The sequence below is a fragment of the Podarcis tiliguerta genome (genome assembly GCF_965153285.1).
Source record: "Podarcis tiliguerta genome assembly, chromosome: 3".
Lineage (NCBI taxonomy): Eukaryota > Metazoa > Chordata > Lepidosauria > Squamata > Lacertidae > Podarcis > Podarcis tiliguerta.
Genome location: NC_139536.1, coordinates 56,853,510 through 56,871,803, shown reverse-complemented (window position 1 = coordinate 56,871,803; position 18,294 = coordinate 56,853,510). Strand labels below are relative to the sequence as shown.

The window sequence follows — 18,294 nt, the reverse complement described above, 5'->3', positions numbered from 1 at the left end:
AGGTGGGCCTACCCATCAGATTGGCCCCTGGTATGTACTAGTGACGTTGAGGCATATCACAGTGGGTGACGCTATGGTCTAAACCACTGAGCCTCTTGGGCTTGCCGATTGGAAGGTTGGCAGTTTGAATCCCCATGACGGAGTGAATTCCCATTGCTCTGTCCCAACTCCTGCCAACCTAGCAGTTCGAAAGCACACCGCTGCAAGTAGATAAACAGGTACCACTGTGGCGGGAAGGTAAATGGCATTTCCGTGTACTCTGGTTTCCGTCACGGTGTTCTGTTGTGCCAGAAGCAGTTTAGTCATGCTGGCCACATGACCCGTAAAGCTGTCTGTGGACAAACGCCAGCTCCCTTGGCCTGAAAGTGAGATGAGCGCCACAACCCCATAGTCACCTTTGACTGGACTTAACTGTACAGGGTGTCTTTACCTTACCTTTTACCACAGCACATGGGATAGAATTACAGATACAGTAGTACCTCTGGTTACGAACTTAATTCGTTCCAGAGGTCCATTCTTAAGCTGAAACCATTCTTATCCTGAGGCACACTTTCACTAGTGGGGCCTTCTGCTGCACACACACCTCTCGCACGTGATTTCCATTCGCATCCTGGAGCAAAGTTCACAACCAGGAGCAGCTACTTCCAGGTAAGTGGAGCTCGTAACCTGAAGCATTCATAACCAGAAGTGTTCGTAACCAGAGGTACCACTGTAAGCTGCGTGGTGAGTGAGAGAGGACTCAGCTCAATGTGTAAACCGTCTCTGGAACAAACTTACTTGCTTGAGGGAATGTCACCACACCATTTTGCACAGGATCTTGTCTACTTAAAATCTCCTCCACCACAAAGTTGCTTCTCTGCTATGAGACCTGTATAAGGATTGCCTTTAGTCTATGGCATCCACTTTCAGTATGGGTATCTTTTCAACCTCATGGCCCTCACTCCTCTCTATCTAATATATTGCCTAAGAATCAACTTGAACTGTACCAATTTAGACCATTTAAAACAACAAAACTCATGTTTACTGCTAAGCACAGAGACAGAAGTATCAAGAGATACAAGCAAAAGATAAGCATAACATTTTGGTTCTGGTTGTGCTTGCCAGCCCTAAGACTTAAAAAGTGCCTCCTTCAGCACCAAAATACATCTGCCTATGAACTATAGAGAGCAGCGCTTTCCCGAGGATGGTGATTTCTAAACCACCTTCATCTCCCGTCCCATCAACCACTGCATATGCATGCTGTGTGAATTCTGGGAAGAACAGAAGTGAGAACCAAGCTTTGAAATGTAATTCCCATCATTTATTTTTTTTTAAAAAAATGTTGGCTAGAGGAAAATGAAATGTTTTAACAAAGGTCAATGGGACACAACTTAATCTTTGCTGAGTGATAGAACCAGAAGCAGCCAATCCCGCCACTCCCCTGCTGAAGCCTTACCACGCATGTCCTGCAGCTTCCAGATTCCTGTGAAATCTCATAAGAGGTCTGTAAGATCTCACCAGAACATGGAAACCACAGCCACTTCTCCTTGCTTCTCCAGTGGCAGCAGTGGGGGTGGGGAGAGAGGGTGCCTTTCAGCCATGGGAGAAGTGAGGAGAATTGGCAGCTGTGGTGAGATCTTCTGTGAGTTCTGTGAGATCCCGGAAGCGTTCCATGAGATCTCAAGGGATTTTGCCAGAAGCTGCTGCCGCTTTCCCTCCTTTCCCCACTGGTGCCACCCCTTGGGATTCTGCTGCCCGAGGCGGTTGCCTCAGTCTGTCTCACAAGTGGGCTGGCCCTGGGTAGAGCATCTGCTTCACATAAAGAAGGTCCCTGTTCAATTCTCAGGTAGAACTGTGAAAGACTCCCAGACTGAAATTCTGGAGAGATTCTGCCAGTCAATGAAGACAATGCTGAGCTAGATGGACCGATGGTGTGCCTCAGGAACATAGGAAGCTGCCTTATACTAACTACTTGAGCTGAAGTCTTTGGGAGTATATCTTAACAACCTCTTGAAGGGTATTTTTAAATAATTGGATCAGTAAAATGATACTTGGCAAGTACCAGCCTGCAAATTCATCAAGGGAAAGAAGCAGCCAGCCTACAGCATGCCTTTCTTAATGAGGTATTTAACAGACACTTCTTAAAAAACAAAAAAACATCCTGCTGGCAAGTGATGTATGTGATTATTACATCATCATCTTCTGGAACAGAGCCCAGAGCCTTTGAGAGTCCAGCTACTTTCGCAAATGAGATGTTAAGAGCAGATCTCTTTGGAAAGCTTGCAAACTAACTAACAGCAGTTGGTCTGATAAAAAAAATGCCCTTAACCACAGCATGCCTTGCTCATTGTCTGGGATGACTAATAGGAGTAGTAACACATTGTACAGTCCAATTTGCAGCATTAGAAAAGAAGCTGAATAATTCCCTTACGGATATATAAAGCTGCCTTATGCTCAGCAAAGCCACTAGCCCATCCAATTCTATAGCATCTGCTTCTGACCTGCACAAATTGTCCAAAGTATGATGTAAATAAAGGGACTGAGGATCAAACGTCCAGTGTAGTCCTACTGCTTACAGTGGCAAGATTGAAAACAACAACAACCATGGACTCCTGCAACCTTTAATAGTTGTGTAGGCTAAGCACACAATTTCAGCTTGTCATGCATTAAAGCTTAGCGTGGCTTATTTCTGAGAAAACATGCATACGTTTGACTTGCATGATCTGTGAAATAGATATAAGAATGGTTTACTTTATAGTACCATCTTATTATAAAAGAAAAGTGAGTAGGATGGGGCATTTCAAACTGAAGTAACAAAACAACCAACATCTGTACCGCTACTTGCTGTATGTGTGCCAAATTGTATCTATGAGGTCAAAGTAGTTTGTTTCTCACACAAATTGGGACCGGCTCAAAATATTAGTTTGAACAAGATCTCAAATTCCAAACAGCATTCATGAAAAATCAGGGTAAGCTCTAATTAAATACCAATGATTGCTGCTACAATACAAGCAATCAAAATATGGAATGTATTTATTATATTGTTGCCCCTTTGCATAAGGGACGTGGGTGGCGCTGTGGGTTAAACCACAGAGCCTAGGACTTGCCAATCAGAAGGTCGGCGGTTCGAATCCCCGCGACGGGGTGAGCTCCCGTTGCTCAGTCCCTGCTCCTGCCAACCTAGCAGTTCAAAAGTGCGTCAAAATGCAAGTAGATAAATAGGTAACGCTCCGGCGGGAAGGTAACGGTGTTTCCGTGCGCTGCTCTGGTTCGCCAGAAGCGGCTTAGTCATGCTGGCCACATGACCCAGAAGCTGTACGCTGGCTCCCTCGGCCAATAAAGCGAGATGAGCACCGCAACCCCAGAGTCGGCCACAACTGGACCTAATGGTCAGGGGTCTCTTTACCTTTACCTTACCCCTTTGCATAAATGGCCCCTGATGTGGGAACAAAAGAGTTTCTAAACTCCTTAAAGATGATAAACAAGGAAGAGCCCACAAACCTACAAGCAAACAGTAGCAATGTGATCTCTTCCTTCTTCAGAAGAGCCCACAGAACCCAATAAAAGAGATAAAATACAAAAATCAGATTAAGTTTGTTTGCAGAACAAAAACATTTAAGCAGGCCAAATTACTGGTGTGGAACCCTTCCCCACAACAGCTTGAGCTTTTGAACTTTGCCTACAGGCAGTTGCAGTTATCATGAAGCCATGGAAAATGTACTAAGCCTCAGAAAAATATCAAGACAATTTACAGAAGGTATTTCAGCACCATTTACTGTGACATTATCAGAGAGTAGGATATTATTAGCGGAGGAAGCATAAAAAGAAGAAGAAGAAATAAGTTATATTTGCTTTCAGAAATGCACACTTTTTTGGGGGGGAAGGAATAGAGAAACCAAAGGGTAGGTGGGGAAAGAGGCACACAAGAAATATATGCAAAAATAGCTGGACAATTAAAAAATATTTTTTTTCTTTTTGAATGACTGTCAATTATTCTGAAGGGGCTGGACTGACCCCTGAGAAATAGGCCTTATGAGATCTAGCTCAAAAGCATTTTGTCTCCCCCCCCCCACCCATTTTTTGTTTTTGCTGTGGTTGTCATGAGAGCCCTACACTGCACTAGTTGTTCAAAGTCTGTAGACCAACTACATTCGTAAAGATAAAGCGCTTTATATGTGTTGTAACACTGTGACACCAGATGGCACTGTGGAGTCCCATCTTTCACCAACGGGATTTCCCTGTATGAAGTTTACAATGCGTTTAACTGAATCACTTCTTTGATGTGTCTAGATCCAACCCAGGTAGACCGAGTGGACAAAAGTATTGTCTGCTCTGACTGAAAGTTGCTGCCGAGCATTTCAGAACAGTATTAGGCAGGTTGCACATTTCATGAAAATTGTGGGCCACCTGCATGGGGAATATCTAGTACAAAACTGATTTATGCAGAGACACCTGTGTTTCCTCCATCACTTTGCTCAGTTTTCATGTTTTTAGTTTGCATTTTTTTAGTTTTTAGTCTTTAGTTAGTTAGTTTTTTAGTGCATTACTGTGAACCACCCTGAGATCTATGGATGAAGGGTGGTATAATAATAATAATAATAATAATAATAATAATAATAATAATAATAATATCATCATCAGTAGATTACCTCGCTATCATCACCACCAGCATTCCCCATTTCTCCCTAAGTAGCATGTAGACAGTGCTCTATTTAAAGGGTTCCTTTAAAGATAAAGAACCATAAAACTAGGGAGCAAGGGCTAAGATGTATTACATTTCTATTTAAAACAACATCATTATTTCCACATTTGTATTTACACATATGAATTAGCACCCACACATTTTATGGAACTCTTTTTGACAATGCCCGGGTAGCCACCCTAACTTGAGCCCTGTCAGAAAAAGGCATTTATAATAATATTAATGTTATTATTTATACCCCACCCATCTGGCTGGATCTCCCGAGCCACTCTTTTGAAGGGACTCCTCTGTCTTCAATCACATATTGCCAGAATGAGTCCAAAAATGTATTATTTGTCATGAAAAGGTTGTCTTCACATCTCTTCCTCCAAAATCCTCACAGGGGGAAAAACCATGTTATTCCTGCTGAGAGCTGCTGACTGAAGACAGGAATGTGTGTGCCCTGGATAAGACTTCTTGTAGTTTTCACCTTTACACAAACCTCAGGCTGATTCCTCAGCGTTTTGCTTCCTGTTGCCTTGGGGGTAAAAACCTTGAATGCGTGCAATTCATATCTCTGGTGACATTTGTGATCTCCCAAGAGGTGGGCGCTTGTTGCTAGGGCATTTACAGTCAAAAGCAGGTTTGCTGGTACAGAAGGTAGCTAGATTGACACTCCCAATATTGAGACTGCATATATATTAGGCCTCCCCCCCCTCAACACCTCCCCAGCTCTGCAAGGAAAGATTGGCAGGACTCACAAATCCCCAGAGGAATCAAATGAATAATTGACAAATGAATAATTGACAATAGAAAAGAGAGAGGAAGATTGAATACACGGAATAGCTTTTTTAAGATAGACTTTTCCTCTCCCTCCCACCCATCTAATCTGTTAAATAAGACCCCAATAGTTCATTCCTTATCCAGTTTTTAGAAGGCTGTACAACTGAAGCAAAATTGAAAAATACTATTCAATCAAATAAATTGAGTCTGCATCATTAATAATGACTTTCTAATTTTCATGGTTGCAAAAAAAATAAAAAATACTTCAATGATTTCAAGGCAGCAGTTTCTGTTAGGATGTGGGAATATGCTCCATCTCTAAGCCAGCGCATCTTTTCATAATACTGTGCTGTATTTGAGAGATTAACCATTCACAACTGAAAAATGCAAACACCTAGTTTTCCAAGTCCAACCCATCACCTTTTGAAATATACAGTCCAAAAGCATAGCAATTGCTATTGCAGCTGGTCAGTCATTTACGGTGCACTGACCAGAAATAGCAGGATAAAAGTTGGTTACATAAAATATGCACATAAACTATTGCATAAAATATCAGAAGAGTAGCCACATTAGAATCTTGCAGCAAAAGAGTGAAACAGTCTTGTGGCAGCTTAAAGACAAACAAATGTATTATGGCCTAAAGTTTTGTGGACTCAAGCTTACTCCTTCAGACACATGAAGTGTTTGCAGGTATAAAAGGGGGGAAACCCTAAAATATATTAAAACATCATTTATAAAAAAATAGAGTCGGCAAAACAGATCACAGCTGATAAAACTGAATTAAATCTCATATTAATATAAAAACAGAGGCTTTTGCAGAGATGAAGGATCATCAAAATATTAAAGGATAACCAGGATGATTTCCACTGGTCCACCCCTTAAAGAACGTCATGGTCATCATACATCTTCTGAAAGCCTAAGGTACAATTTGTTTTTCTCTGTATATTAGCACTTGATATATACTGGCTTCTGAATGCCAGCTGCTGGGAATCACAAGTGGGGAGTTTGTGCTCAGGTTCTGCTTTTGGGCTTTCATTAGGCATCTGCTTTGCACCTGTGAGAATGGGATGCTACATGAGATGGTCTACTGGCTTGACCTAGCAGGTTCTTCTTCTATTCTTATTGTCAGTTCAGCACTTATTGTTTCTCTCCAAGTTATTTAACAAAAAGAAGTTATTCATCTGTGGGTGATTTGACAGTATAAATGATGCTATGTTGTGTTCTTGTTGTCATTACAATTAATCAAGCAAGAGAGTCTGTCACATTCCAGCATTGTTCATCTTGAAGTTGAATAACCAAGATATGGTATTATCCATACTCTGAAGTTCAAGATGGGCTTCTTCTACTTGGTGACAAAAGTTTAGAATAATAAACAATAAATGACAATAAATGTTAGAAGTTGTAGGTTACTTGGTTCTAAGATATCCCAGCAATCAGACTGAGATGCCTCAAAGCTCTATATAGGAATTATAGAGAGCCACACCAAAATTTTCAAAAATACCCTGTTCTGGAACATTGCCCCACCATCAAATTGAATGCGACATAGAACAGCATGGAAATAATGTGATGTGTCACCAAACTTCTGAATAGCTCACCTGTAGTAAATTGTTCATATTTTTTTTTAAAAAGAAATGCAGTCAGGAGCACTCAGGTATCCCACAACAAATGTGACACGCCCCAAAACTCTAGACATGAAGAATAGACAAACCTTCCTGCCCATCTCTCATGGCACTTCTGGGTAGGAGTACTCTATACAGACTGGCAAGCAGAGAGAGATGTCATGACAAGCCTCCATCTCGCCCAGCTAGAATATGGAGGGCAAGCCAACATTGGCTGGAAGAAGATCATCCCTCTTTTATCTGTTGTTATTATCAGATGAGTACATGAACTGTGTTAGTGTTGAGGAATATATTCCACTCCCAGTGTTATCATCTTAGTGTTGTTGTTTTGAGTTAGGCAAGGAGCTGTGCTTTCTGAGCTTAGCTTTGTTCCACCAATTACTAAAGCACCAACACCATGGATGGTGTGGTCTAATGATATCTATGGCCCCACATTGGATGAGTGTTTTTGTCTCATAAACAGTCATGGCCAATTCCATGTGCAACTGTTATTGCTGCAGCTTCTCAGACATGCCCTGCACTTCCCAAACACTTAAATGCCCTCCTTGGCAAATTGCCTGGTAGTAATGCCTATTAATTGCACGAGAAGTGTATTGTTAATTAAAAGACTGCCTCCTGAAGCTATTAACGTTAAAGAGATTTCTTCAGTGATTGGCATTCCAGTATCCTCTTCTTTCCTATTATGAGTTCCATTAAACCCCAGAGGTTACTTAGTCAGTAGTATTGACAAAAGCACACTTTGAATAACCCTGTTGTGTTGCTAAATAACATTGGGATATTTGCATAGAATAGAAATCATGAAAGTAGGTGTAACAGCCTCAATTTTTCATTAACTATATTGTAATAATACAAGTACCACCGACACCTGAGATAAGTGTTTCGGGACCCACTCTATTCTTGTGAATGCAATATGGTTTAACTGTTTTTAATTCTGAATTTAAAATTGTTGTAACCTATCCTGAACCTGTTGGTGAAGGGTGGATAATAATTTTGTTGTTAAGAAGAAGAAATCATGTTGCTGTTATCTGTAGTCTACAACTGCCAATTGGTGCTGAGGATGACACAGTACTTTATTACAATAATAATAAATTATGGCATAATTGAATGAACTACACAGTACTCCACTCTCTACAGTTGTTGTCAATAGAGGAAAATCCTGGCTCAGTGTGCCTCTTCCAGGAATGAGTGCCTCTCCCTGACACTTGCTTATCGGACCAGATACTATACTATCCCTTATGTAATCAGAAAGATGATGTATGGGATGGTGCTAATGGAATGGGGGTGTGGATTCAATTAATCAGCTTCAAAACAAGAGACTCTGAACCAAGATAATTCTTAGAGGCATGTCTCAGCACGGTGATTTTTCTTGGCATTGAAAAATTCCTTATTAGCTAGAAGAACTGGTGAGCAGATGAAATGCCTCTGAATCCACTTGGAAATCACAGAAAGCAGCACCTTACATACAGTGAAAAAATACAGCAAGCATGGCACGATGCAAACAACACACCAAAACCTCCAACCTCCGACTTTGTTGACATGTTAAGCAGTCTTTGTTTGCATCATTCCATTTTATGTTTCTGTGTTCCACATTCATTTGGGCTTAAGCCAATCTCTGTCTGCCAAGTCGCAATGATTTCTGGAGAGCTTTCTCAGGAGTCCTTCAGGAACGTTTGGAGCACCAGCCCTCCCTTCTCTGAGCTGTATGAGACATTCCCTTTCTTGATGAAGTAAGTTGGCAACTCCTCAGCTTCCTCCTGTGGGTTACACAAGGAGAAAGCTGTTATTTGAGCATAGAAGAGTATAGAAGTGCTGGCTCCACCATCCCTGTGTCTTTCCTTTTTTCAACACTCATGCTACTTGCCCCTCTAGAAGCTTCCACGCACCCTTCAGCACTGTCAAAATGGCCAGTCTATGAAGCAGAGCAAATATTTTCAGTGTTTGGTGCTGATGATAGCATGCCACTGTTGATTAATGGAGAAACCACATTTTAAATACATACACCCAAGTTCTGGAGCAGAACTGAAACCCAAATCCTACTAACTTCTCCCATTCAATTGCTCATGATTATCCTCTAGTCAAAACAGATATGGGGCATCTGAACTAGGCTAAAACCATTTATTTCCAGGGCAGAAAATATACATGCTTCAAAACCACTTCTCCCATGTTGCAGGCATAGGACCTGTTCATGCAGAACGTACTTTGTGGGAACACTCAGTCAAGATGAATATGATACTGTGAATCCCTGTTTTAAGCAGAACTCAGCTTTGGATATGCGCTAAGGAAAACTTACACATGATTCCAAGCTAGACATGAATAGGTCTTTTCCCCATTCAGGTGGTCCTTTGCAATTTAGGCAGTAGAGGTCTACTCACTGCAAGTTCCATCTGATACATTAGCTTGATAGGGTTTTGAAAATTTCAGAAGACTGAAGAAGCAAAGGAAAAATCACAAATATAAATGGAGCAATGCACATACTGTACCACCATGGATCATACACAGCCTCAGTATCTGGAATGAGATTGATAGTAGTTCATAGACATATTTGCCCTTGTTTGTTGCTTTACATACATTAGTGGGTTGAGATGAGTGGAAACTGCATTGAGATCCCCAGCATGGTGTCCATGGGCACCAATGTGCTGCCAGTACCTCCTATGGGGCCTGCAAAAGATCTCAATAAATATCCCATCAATACATGAAAGACTGTTTAGTCTTCCTGCCTATTTACACTAGCTTAGCCCCTCCTTCACTGAATGCATATCTTGAAAATGCCCCAATTTCATTGGATGCCTGGACTGGTCTGGACAACCATTCTCCTTTCTACTCTGAGCAGAGAATATGTGCAAAGAGCTTTTTTTTTCTGTGAGTGAGCATGTTGGTGGCCGATTTGGATGCCTTTTCCACCATTGACTGGTAGGCTGATGGGAAGGAAGTCTGCACCATTTTGTGATCCTGTCTCTCTTTCTGCTCCTTCAGACATGGCAGTCATTTAGAGTTATGCCATACCCTAGGACAACCATTTTTTGACTGGACTCTGGCACTTTCCAAAAGTTCCAAATGTGCCCACTCACACAAAAAGGTTGGCAACTGTTTTCCTGTACCTATTTTCCATTTCATGGGTTAGTGTAAGAAGTTCCTATATTGTTTAGGGGGAAAGATTTTTTTTTAATGCTTTATTGAAAGAAAAACAAACAAAAATTCATCCAAAAAGTAAAAACAGTAATATACGTTACCTCAGATCATGATAAATTCTTCTTATGTCTATAATGACTTAGGAAAAAAGATTTCAATGGTACCCGAATCCTTCCCACCCTCCTACTTCTTATCGCATGAAATCAGTGGCCCAAATGCAGTTTCTGAGGCATCTGTTAAAATTTTCTGAAGCTTGACCAATCTGATTAGGCAGATTATACACCATTAAAGGACAGGGCAATTAAGCACAATGTTTATCAAGGAAGCTTCTGGAAAATGAAGTCTTGCCCAAAGGCCCAGCAATGCACAACATGATGTGCTTTTAGTACATGTGATACTGTATGATTGCAATCAGTTTCAGCTGGTCAGGAGTATACCAGAATATACCCTGTCTCATGACAGAACTTTTCAGAACACAATGCAATTCAGTAACATTGTTGCTGAGTTTAGATGCTTCGGCCTGGGCAAAAACCTTTGAGGGATTTTGGGGAAAGTGAAAGTATTTGCAAGAAATTAGTGTGTGTGTGTGTGTGTGTGTGTGAGAGAGAGAGAGAGAGAGAGAGAGAGAGAGAGAGAACCCTGATTTCACCTAATGGGAAATATAAGGTGAAGTAAGAGTTCATTGCTTAGATAAAAACTTTATGAGAAAGCTAAAAAGAGTAAGAGTTGTCTGGAAGATGTATGTACCAAATCCTTACATATAAGCATAAGAACTGCTGGATCAGCCAAGCATTCAGTTCCCCATAGTGGCCAACCACTTCATGGTTTACCATGCATATTTCTCAGTACACAGACACGGAAAAAGGCAAGCCAAATTACCAAAGGACTGGAGCAACTTCTGTCTGAGGAAAGGTTCTATATGGGGCTTTTTAGGAGGAAAAATAAGTCAGGGGAGACAAGATACAGGTGTATAGCAGTATCATTTATATCATTTTAACACAACACTATACAAAAGTACATATGGAGAAGTTTTTTCTTCCTGTCTCATAATATTAGAACTTGGGACCATCAGGACGGACAAGTAGTTCTTCATACAGCGCATTGTTAATCTATGCAATTCACTTGCACAGAATGTAGTGCTGGTCACCAACTTGAATGGCTTTAAAAGAGTATTAGACTAATTCATGGAGGATAAGGCAATCAGTAGCTACCAGGCTCAGTTGCTATGTTGGAGGCAGGATGCCTCTGAATACCAATTACTGGGAATCACAAATGGGTAGTGCTGTTGCACTCTGGTCCTGCTTGTGAACTTCCCATAGGCATCTGGTTTGCCACTGTAATAACAGGATGAAGAACTAGATAGGGTTCTGATCTGATCCAGTAGGACTCTTCTTATGTTCTCATTATTCCACACAAGATGTGCAGATGGTGATTTGCTTAGTGCTTATCTTATGTGATTCCCATTTCAAGTAGAGTGTCTCATCTCATTTATATCATTCCAGCTCAGAAAATCCATTTTCATATTTTGCAATGTTTTTAATGCTCCTGGGCAAGAAACTGAATGGACAACCAGTGAGATTGATTGAATGAATTCCAAGGTCACAGGACTTTGGTCCACAAGATAGAACACCAGTGGCTTTTAGCATTAGGACTGCAGCATGCTAATCTTCAGAATCCTAAAATTCATATCACCTTCCATTGTCAAGCAAGTGACCCTAATTAAGAATGACAAGTTTGTTCTTCCAATTTGGCCTCAAGTATACTTCATTCCCACTGTAAAACTAGCTCTTATCATTCTGAGTTATGATTGTCCTGAACTTAACTGTTGAAATCAAATGCTGCTTCTTGTGGCAGGTTTGCACAAAACAGAAGTCATAAACAAATGAACAACATTGTTTATCACCCCAATAAGCAGGATGTGTTTATTAAATATGACAAGTGCAAATTTTATTGCTAGAAAACAGAATCATGTACTCTGCTGGTAGAGGTTAGAAAGGACTGCACCAAACAATAATGAAAAGAGAAATGAAAGTTTGGGCCAAACATTCTGTTCCTATGAAAGCAAATAGGAAAGTTTCAGTTAACTTTATTGGGGCACTCTTAGTTGCCTGGCAACATTTCCCTTAGTGTGTCATGCATCTGAACCTGAAAGTTTCAAGAGAAAGTTAGATGACACAAGCTGAGATGTGGTTTGTAGATATGACAGACCTTGCAAAAAAGACATTTCTGGTCCTGACATATTATGAGGTGTATGAAACATTTGTGTGCGTTCCCGAGCAGTTTTCTAACTTTGTTTCATGAACAATTGTAAGAGCTTATGCGGTGAGAAGAATAAGAAAGACAGCTTGCCCTGAATTACTGATCTCCTCTCTGCAGTGCATTGAGTCCGTTTATACTGCATGACCCGTTGCACTACGGAACTGTGGCTTTTTGATCAATATACTGCCATGTCACATTTACTTTCATTCACACCAGTGGGTTTAGTGTGACACAACAGCAGGTGCCATTATACATGTCATAACTATAACATGCATGCATGCTTTGGTCCTCATTTCCCCTTGCAGGAAAGAGCTATATACCAGAATACTGCTGCAAATTTTGTCACATGGCATGTTCCATTAATGCGGGGTGGGGAATTACAGTGCAAAACTACAACAATATTGTGTGTTAATGGGGTTGCAAACAGATTTTTTTTTCTGGAAGCAATTAACACAAAAAGGAGCATCATACTTCTGCTAGATTTCCAGAAGCTACTTTTAGATTGTGTGAAACCTCACATAAAATGTAAACATTATCAGGTAAGGAAAAGTCCAGAAAATGGAATAAATGCTGTCTAAATGCAGGTACAACACAATTAATATTTGAAAGTAAATTCATCACTTGGAAAATAGCTTAACTATGGGTGTGATTGACCAAAGTAGTTCCATTAGTGCAAGAACTTCTGGCTGATGAAAGGAACTTCCCCTCCCTCTCCTCTCCCCATGCCTAAATAAATTTGCCGAAGTAAATTTAAAATGACTTGTTAGTTTACATTGTGTAATGCCTTTTAATGTGATTCACACTGTGATTTAATTAGAGCAGTAGTTATGAACATTTTATTATTAAAAGGTGACAGTTGTTCACAATAAGTCCATTGACAGCTACTACCCCGAAAACCTGGTGGATCATGAAAGCATGCTGTGTACTTTTGAGAACCATCTTCTAACACTCTCCTCTCCACTATTCCAAAACTGTGGTGGCTTCCAAGGGGTTGCTGAGATGTATAGTTTGAATTCTCCAGCACCTCTGCTACTGAAGAGGACTCATTGGGGCACTCCATCTGGTTCATTTCTGCTGAGCAACAAAGTAAACTCCATACTTGACTAAGAGGAAGAGGTATGAGTTGGATTGGGACTGTGAGTTTAGATGCTTAATGTTGGAAGGGTGCTTACCTTTACTTACCTGCTAATGACAAGCTGCTATCCTGATCAGTCAGGTTACACTTTGTTTCCTTAGTATTTATTTACATAGTACATTAATGCTCCTGTTTCCTTCCATCGTGGAACTCAAGATGGCATAGCCTTCTCAGGTAGTCTTTCATCCAAGCACTGCCCAGACCAGACCTGCTTATCTTCAACAAGATAGTTGCATCATATTCCCCCCAGGCCATACCCTGGCACATTTTATATTCACCCTGAAATCAGTCACCTCCTATTCCCAGCAATGCAATATTTTATACAATTGTACAGGACAGATCTTATTGTGACTTATATCTGATGAAGGCCCGCATTCCTGAGCACACCTGCAAACTGAGCATATATGCATGCTTCCTGAAAAGCACACCCCGCCGACTTCATTCCGCAGGAAGTGTCACAGGATAGTGGCCATCCTGTGGCATCCAAGCGGCCGCGACACATTTATGTGGCCGGGGGGCAGACAGCTTTAAGAGTTGCGTGGTGCAGAAGAGGGAATCCGGTACAGCTTCTCCTGAAGCGGCGCGGCAATCTCCCCCTTCCATGCAGCCATTAAAGGCGCAAGGGCTCTTTTTCGTTTCGCCACCCTGAGCCCGAGAAGGCTCCCTACTATCTTTAGCGAGACCCTCCCCTCTGTGGAAGAAGACGCCCTGTTGAATTCGGCGGGGCTTAGTCCCATGTCTGCGGGCGTTAGGCCAGCCTAACCAAAACAGAGCAGCAGCATGAGAGCCAGAGAGCGCCAGCCTCCTTTGCGCCTTACAGCGTCGGGCTGAGAGGCGGGGAGGAGCTGGAGCCGAGGAGGAGGAGGCGGCGGCTGTTGGTGCTCCTCCGCCCGCGCTGCCTCCGCCCCTCCATGGAGTTTTATAACTTGCCGGGTTTCCGCGTCCTGTGACTCCGGTCAGGTGGTTCCCTCGCTCTCCAGAGCCGCCTGCAGGAGGACGCGCCTTCCCACCAGAAAAGAAGGAGTTGAACAAAGAAAGTTTGCCGAGCGGTCGCAACAAAGCTCTAGGAACCTTCCCCTTCTCGCCCGGGTCCCCCTGAGTGTCGCTGGCGGCTGGGGAGCTCCCGGGGGAAGGCGGGCAGGCAGGCGGGCGAGGGGCGCGAGAATGGCGGGGGGAGGCGAGAGAGGCGGCGGCGCGGGGCTGCCGGAGAGCCGGGAGCATCTGTTCAAGGTGCTGGTTATCGGCGAGCTGGGCGTGGGCAAGACGAGCATCATCAAGCGCTACGTGCACCAGCTCTTCTCGCAGCACTACCGGGCCACCATCGGCGTGGACTTCGCCCTGAAAGTGCTCAACTGGGATAGCAGGACCCTGGTGAGGCTGCAGCTGTGGGACATCGCAGGTGAGGAGGCGACAGGCGGGCGATGCCGGCTCTCGTATGGAAAAGGCGCTCTGCATGTGCTCGGAGGCCATCCCTCGTTATGCGGGCTTTATGCGGTCTTGAGTAGAAGCTTGCTTTTGGTTTTGCTTACTTGGATGGAAAGGCAGTGTGATGTAGTGGAGAGAGGGCCGGGCTTGTCTAGGGAAGATGCGAGTTCATTGTCCTGCTCACTGGGTGTATCTAGGTCAGCCAGTTTCTGTTTCGGCCTTAACTCGCCTTATAGGATGGGCATGATCAGTAGGGTAAGTAGAATTCATATATGCCACTCAGAGCTGCTTGGAGGGGGGGTTACCCCAATGGGTCTGGCATTATTTACTTGTTGGGGAGGGGGAAGAGCTACTTTCTGCCTTTCAATTTTCTAAATGCATATGTTTGTGTTATGTGGAGATAGTTAAAGTTTTTCATGTATGTATCTTAACTATGCTTTTCTATGCACACAAGTTGTAGTCTTTTGTATATACCCACATGCAAGCAGAGGTACTAAGCCTTAATGTGTAAAGTATGTATATGTGTAAACTTTTAAAACATGGGCATAGGTTAAAGGTCTGCATGTGTGAAAGCTGTGGAGGTTGTGGGGCTTTGAAGTTGTTGCTACTCTTGTGTTGCATTCTCGATTTTCCAGAAGTTATCAGTATCAGCTTAACTAAAATATTTCTAAGTATACTTTTTACGTTATTCCAGACTTCTGGTGAAGTGTGTTAAAAACTCTGGATTTTGGAAATGAGTTCTATTCTTTATGATTTATGGCAGTTGCTGTGTTGTTCAATAAAAGGTGTTACTTCTTGTTTTAGACAAACTTCTAGTAACTGTAAGTTGCAGGGAGCTTTTGATGTGGTATTTTCTTCAGTTGCTTCACTACAAGGATGTAGTCTTGAAAGAGAACTCTTGCCAATTTTGCAAAATTCGTTGTAATAGTCTCTTGGGTTCCTCATTTCCTTTGCTAGCTCCCAGTTTGCTCTACCTTTTAAGACTACAAACTGTTTTATATAGCAGTGGAATGCAAGAAGGATTTCTTTTTCATCTGCCAAGTTGACAACCTTCCAGTTATGGGATCAGCATTCTCTTCCTAGTACCCGCTCCCTCTCCACAACTGAGTCCAGCAACTATTTATCATAGAGTGGGTCAGTTAGGGGGAAAGCTACTATAACTGCAATCCCCCCCCCCTCTTAATTTAAAGAAGTAATGTGATTACTGCAAACCTTTTGCTCTTCTGTCCTTTTAGTTGGTTGAATTGATGTGATTGCAGAGCAGCTTTGAATTGGGGGTGATGCATAGGCCGATTTGCAATGACATATTTGGATAGGCCAGATTGCATGCAGCAGCATTTGAGCTTTGCAAGTGTACTTTAACCTGGGTGGCATCAGGCAAGTTGCTCACCTTCAAATACTAGCCTGTAAAAGTGAATCATAATGACTAACTTAATAAGGTTGCTAGGTCTGTAAAGCAGCCTTTATATAAACGTACTGTTAAAAACTCCATTCTGATAGTTGATTAAAAATGAAGGCTGGTCACTTCTCTTTTGAACATTTGTGTTACCAAAGCAGCCACTAATATGGGGAGTATTTATATTGGTGTGATTTTTCCAAATCCGCTGGTAGCCTAGAAATGGTCCTTGTTACATATACTTACATTTACACAACCAGTACAATTTAACAGTGCTAACAAGCACCACCTGTAATTTCTCTGTTGCTGTTAGTGCCTAATTTGGGTGCGGGATGGGGGAGTGGGTCTGATGATTGATCTCAGAGTCATATGTAATAGCTCAGCAAAGGTTTCTGACACCTAGTTGTTAAAGAGCAGCAGTAAAATGACTTTCCCAGTTAAATTAGGCTGTTGAATGAAACAAGCAAATCAGGAATGGATTTTTGTGTGAAAGAACTATGAACTTGGTACAGGTTGGCATGGAAAAAGAATTCCTGGACTCAGAGTATGCTCTGAGGGAACTTGTTGATTAATTTTAACAGTATGTCCTTTGCATCTGATTCTGATGGGTAGGTCTTTGTGTTCTTCTAGTAAACAAAAGTACGTCCGACAAGCCTGCCCACGCCAGGTGTAATGGTTGAAAAAACAGAACACCAGTGTTCAGTAACATATATATGAGTCTCAACTGACAGCCAAACTGTTGCAAATGTTTGTTTCAGATGCTGGGTTTCATCGAGTTCTATTGAAATTATCTTTTCAAGATGAGGTTGCAGATTGATGTACTGATCTGCAGATATTGGGTGTTTTTGATGTAGTCTTTTATTTTTATTTCTCTTAAGGCTGTTCTACAACAATAAATCTAAATAGTGTTTATTGTTTTCCTCGATAGAACAACAGAAAATGACAACCTGTTGGCAGTACTAATGAGACTGATGGTAAAGGACTAAGTTTCAGATATTCCACATCCCAACCTTTCCCAGACAGCATCAGAAATGGGAATAGGCATGACAGGGACAGAGATAAATGAAGATATCCTATAACTGCCTTCATTCAGCACTCGGCGTAACTTATGCCAGCAGAGTCACTGGTGTAACTGAAATGCACCACATAGGAGTCAGTGGAAGGGAAGCTAGTGAAGGTTTGTGCTGGCCCCCCACCCACTGCAGGAAAAAACAAAGCAAAAACATGGCCAGAAGCAGTTAGAATGTGGCTTATGTCACACCAGAGATACATGGGCATATCTTCCTGGTTAGAATTCCTTTGTGACTGTTGTATTTTCATCACATCAGGATGAGAGAATTGGCTAGTTTAAGTCTCTTGTCCAGTTAGTTCTGGAGCACAGTGTGTGAAGAACCAAATTCTGGTCTCCAAAGCTTTGTGTTACTTAATGGTCTGATCTTTCTGTGGTCTGGCACCTTTCAGTTTTCAGCTAATCAGTGCCATGAAATGTACTTGTAATTGGTTGCGCTTCATAAGTTAATGAAGTGCAAGTCAGTAGAGCGAAACATAACAATGCAGAGAATGCAACCTACCTGGCATGGAGCCCGCTGAACCAGTGTGTTCCTTTTGTCAGTCCCCTAGATGTTTTGAAGTGTGTCCAAAACAATTTTGCACTGCACTTTCTACAGAAGTGGTTACCCCAATAATAGAACAGTATAAACATTGCAAGATACAAACACAGCAATCACGTGAAGTACTGAAACCATACGTTCTTGGAGAAACTGCCAAAATGGAAAAAGCTGAAGTTTTACTAAGGTGGCTGTGTAAATTCTGATTATTCCTTTTATGAGCAGACAGTCTTCTACACAGCGGTAGAAACTCATATATATGTAAACTAGGCACCAAATGG

The 18,294-nt window shown here is 42.0% G+C and overlaps 1 protein-coding gene and 1 long non-coding RNA gene across 2 annotated transcripts in view; one reads left to right on the top strand and one right to left on the bottom strand.

Moving 5' to 3' along the window:
* Positions 1-8,218: 8,218 nt before the first annotated feature.
* LOC310675078 lies at positions 8,219-13,719 on the bottom strand. Its single transcript, XR_014509927.1, has 3 exons — positions 13,633-13,719; positions 9,353-9,487; positions 8,219-8,816 (listed from the first exon to the last, which is right to left on the bottom strand). It is a non-coding gene; the product is annotated as an uncharacterized lncRNA (long non-coding RNA).
* Positions 13,720-14,526: 807 nt separating this feature from the next.
* Positions 14,527-18,294, top strand: part of RAB32 (RAB32, member RAS oncogene family) — a 28,953-nt gene continuing 25,185 nt past the window's right edge. The window contains exon 1 of the mRNA XM_083435135.1: positions 14,527-14,984. Within this exon, the coding sequence (XP_083291261.1) occupies positions 14,750-14,984 (235 nt within the window). The 5' untranslated portion in view covers positions 14,527-14,749. The remainder of the gene's footprint in view (positions 14,985-18,294) is intronic.